The sequence below is a fragment of the Sceloporus undulatus genome, unplaced genomic scaffold (genome assembly GCF_019175285.1).
Source record: "Sceloporus undulatus isolate JIND9_A2432 ecotype Alabama unplaced genomic scaffold, SceUnd_v1.1 scaffold_23, whole genome shotgun sequence".
NCBI classification, from domain to species: Eukaryota; Metazoa; Chordata; class Lepidosauria; order Squamata; family Phrynosomatidae; genus Sceloporus; species Sceloporus undulatus.
This window is the reverse complement of record NW_024802945.1, coordinates 424,481-428,615: the sequence shown is the minus strand read 5'-3', so window position 1 is coordinate 428,615 and position 4,135 is coordinate 424,481. Positions and strand designations below refer to the sequence as shown.

General features: G+C 46.1%; 1 protein-coding gene across 1 annotated transcript in view; it reads right to left on the bottom strand.

Moving 5' to 3' along the window:
* LOC121917569 (ribosome biogenesis protein NOP53-like) overlaps positions 1-4,134 on the bottom strand; it is a gene marked incomplete at its 5' end in the record, with an annotated part of 12,818 nt that extends 8,684 nt beyond the window's left edge. The window contains 4 exon segments of the mRNA XM_042443639.1: positions 1-20; positions 2,681-2,889; positions 3,816-3,900; positions 4,044-4,134. Of these exon segments, the coding sequence (XP_042299573.1) occupies positions 1-20; positions 2,681-2,889; positions 3,816-3,900; positions 4,044-4,134 (405 nt within the window).
* Between the last annotated feature and the right edge of the window lies 1 nt (position 4,135).

The following is a 4,135-nucleotide window of genomic DNA, read 5'->3' as shown; positions in this document are numbered from 1 at the left end:
TAGGGCTTGATCTAGTGGATCTGTGAGGAGAAAAAGAGCACTGTATAACTAGAGAGACACCAAAGCCTGAGCCTGTTCTGAAAGGGGTGCATGTAGGCTGGCATTTGGAAGCCAAGGGAAGGATAAGACATAGGGCTTGATCTAGTGGATCTGTGAGGAGAAAAAGAGCACTGTATAACTAGAGAGACACCAAAGCCTGAGCCTGTGCCTGTTCTGAAAGGGGTGCATGTAGGCTGGCATTTGGAAGCCAAGGGAAGGATAAGACAGAATAACTGATGTATATTTATCTACCCCAAATTTTAGAACAGGATAGGGTTTAACTTTAAATATTAGAAACAAGCTATCAAGTGAGATGGGGACCTCAATTCACTCCCACAAACTTATTAGTACAGTCACAGGAATAAGAACCAACCACAGACCTGATAGTAATCTGAAAGTATCACGACTTGTTTCCAAGTTTACACAAACAGCACATGATTAGAGCCCTCCATTCACTCTTCATCACCTTGACTGAGGGGCATAAACCTGCATTAAGGGGAAACTAATCCTTCTTAAGCGACACTGAGTTCCTTTTGGGACTCTCTTAAAATTTGAGGATTAACATGAGGCTCAGCAAAAGCAATAAAAAGCCAATGTTACCCGGACAAGAGGATGAGTGATGAGAATGAAGGATCCCAAACCCTCCCTGTGAGCAGAGGTAATCCTGCTCTATGATGTAGCTTTGTTTTGGCAGTGGCACAAGCAACAAAAACAGCCACAGTGGAAAGCGTGGGAAGGCAGTCACGTTCTAAAGAGGGAGGTCAATTTGTGATTTAAGACACTAAGATTAGTCTTGAACCCTTGACCCCAGAGGATTGGGGGCAGGAGGGAAGAAGAGGAGAAGGGGGAAGAAAAGTCAGGGGAGGATAGATAAAACTGGATAGGCCAAAATTGGAGGGTGCAATAGGATGGATGCACCTGCTGAAAGGAGCCAATTTGAAAATGTGAATGGCCTCACCTCCTTGTTCTGAGCCAGAACTCTCCTAGAAAGCAACATAAGCGTGTGTGGGAGGGATTCCCTGCAAGGTGGAAATCCCAGAGAAGCAGCCAAGCCAACTGGCTGCATGTATTTTAAGAGACACAGGCGTCTCTCTGCCACAAGGTGGTCCCTCATCATGGAACAGAGAGCCAAAAAAATGACCTACCCACTTCACTTCCCCACCAGGTTCTAGTCTGCATCTGGCAAGAGATCCAAGATTCATAGCTCCTGGATCTAGGCTGTCACTACTTGCAAATGGAAACACTAAGAGGCTTTAGATAAGGGTGAGAATCATGCAACCTTCCAGATGTTGTTGGACCACAACTTTCAACAGTCCTCTGGGAAGGCTCCTCACCATTAGCTTTTCTCTCTAAGGCTGCAAGGACTTGCAACCCAGGAACAGCTCAAAGGTATCAGGATGCCCATCTCTGTGTTAATGCTTAACTATTTGGAGTGGGAGGGTGACCAAGAAAGAGAAGAGACCCAGATATGATGCTGAAGTTCTCCCAAGATGCTCAGCCAATACTTTAAGCTGCTGGCAGGTGCTGACCTCTCCTGGAGGCGGCTAGAATGACAGCTGAAAGGTTCAGCCGTATTCCTCAGCATGGTGCCAACCAGATGTGCTCAGCTCTCCACACACCAACCAGAAAAGCTATAGGGCTACTGAGACCTGTGGCCCAACACACCTGGGCAAGAGCCAGCAGGCCTGTAGAAGGCTGGCTATGATGGAAAGTGTGTTTTATTTCACTCCTGCAATCCAGATATTGAAGTTGGGAAAAACCATTCGTCATGCAACATAAGAAACGCAGAGCAGGTAAAGATAAGCAGGGAGCCGATATGCAGTGTGGGTTACAAGTATGTTACTGGAAATCTTCATCTCCATGAAGGAAAGAAATTAACAATAGAGGAATCTATGTAGTTTAGAAAAGGTAAAAAAAGAAAGACTTTAACCTTGCTATAAGACACAAACACCAATGCAACACACCCTTCCACACCAAGATCAACCTCCACAAGAAGGTATTTTACGAAACAGGGGCATCTAGGCTATGTAACACGAAGCACAACATTTCAAGCAGTTTCTCTTTGGTATTTCCAACCCCCATTGCTCATTGCTAGGCAGGTCTCAGAAAACAGCCTTTCATTATGGGAAGAGCACAAAAATCAATTGTTGTTGTGTGCCTTCAGGTTGTTTCTGACTTAGGCAAATCTATCACAGGGTTTGCTTTGCAAGATTTGTTCAGTGGGTTTTGTTTTGTCTGGTGGCCTTTGTCTTCCTCTGAGGCTGAGAGTGTGACTTGCCCACGGTCACCCAGTGGGTTTCCATGGCTAAGTGGGGATTTGAACCCTAGCTAATGCCTTCGTTGTGTGGCTTGTTTGTGGAGTTTGGCCCAGGACCCAGGTCTGCTGATACAGGTACAACTGAACTCTTGCAACACTGGCAGGCTTCCCAGAAACAACTGGGTGGCTGCTGTGCTAACAGAATACAAGGGCCAGACGGGCACATGGTCCGATTTAGCATGTCTCTTACAGTCTTAAAAACAGCCCTCATCTGTCCAGCCGAAGGACTCACTCCACACCAACAATTTTAACAACTCGTCAGATCAAATCTAAGAAGAGAATGCCCAAATTCTAGGCCTCCGTGTTACTCCCTTCTTAACTTACTTGAGTCTGACCAAATGTCATAAAATCCCCTGGAGGGATTGGTGCCTCTTCCTGTTTCCTCAGAGTTCACTTTCGCCGCTGGCGCTTTCCGCAGCCTCTCCTGAAGGAGGCGCTCTTTCCGGGGGATCAGCCCTTTCTCTGACAGCTTCTCCCAAAGCTGTTGCTTCTTCTTGAGCTTCTTGGCATTGGGGACCTGGTGAGCGAGGATGCTGGGAAGAACAAGAAGAAGATGAAGGCAATTTATTCTCCCACCCCTTTGCAGAAACTAACTTCAGAGGTCTTTTGGTAGCTTTCTTGTATTAATCTCTACAATTGCACATTTAATTCATGGGAGAATGCATCTGAGGAAGTAGACGGAAGTCTAGGAAAGCTCATCCTGCCAACTTCATTCTTTCAGTTAGTTTCAAAGGTGCTACAAGAGTCTACAGACTAACATGGCTATATCTTTGACTTCTTCTCCTCATGGGTTCTTGGAAGAGACTAGCAAAAGAATTACTAATTAGTAAGTAAAGGAGATAGTAACTGAAAGAGGACATTGTACAAACGGAAAGGCTCTCTTCCTAATCTGAAGACTCAAGGAAACAAATTACATGATAAGGACATGCAATGCATGGCCCTCCAGATAAAGCAGGAGTACAACTTCCAGCATACTATAGCATAAGCCATCATGGCTAGGGACTGACAGGGTATAGTCCCACAATGGCTCAAAGCCTTTGTGTTTGTTCCCCATCCCTGCCATTTTGCCACAATAGTGGCTCCTATCAGTTAACAAACTATTAGTTGTTAATTGGTTACTTGTAGTAACCATTTCCCCTTCCTAGCTCACTGATACCCAAAACACACCACAGAAATAATCCAGTTTGAGACTGCTTCAACTGCCCTGGCTCAATGCTAGGGAACTCTGGGAGTTGTAGTCCGCTGTGGAACCAGAGGTGGCTAAATGCCTCACAAAACTCCACCTCCCAGAGTTCCTTGGCTTTGAGCCAGGGCAGTTAAAGCGGTCTCAAACTGGATTGTTTCTACAGTGTGTTTTGGTCCTTAGACTTACCCTGAAGGTTTGCATCCAAGAGATAGTCCTTAAGAGCCCTTTGCAGGATGTGTGAGTCCCCAGAGTGAAACCCAAGAGGATACTTACTCTTTGGGCGGAGGCACCTTGGAGTCCGGCTGCAGGATCAAGTCAATCCTCAGAGGCTTATCTTTGGCACGGTTTGGCTTTTCAGCTGAGGCAACAAAACAAAACAGAAACAGAAACCTATGAGACAAACGCAAGCCACAAACACACTCTCACACTCCATGAAACCGGGATCCCTTTAAGATCCAGGCTCCCGCTTCTCTAGCAATGGCAAGCCAAGGTAACCCTTACCTTTCTCTTCCTTGCCAAGGTCTACAAAGAACAGGCCTTCGTCCGGCTTCTCTGAGAGCGGACCTCTGGGAAGAAAGGGAACAAGGATCAGC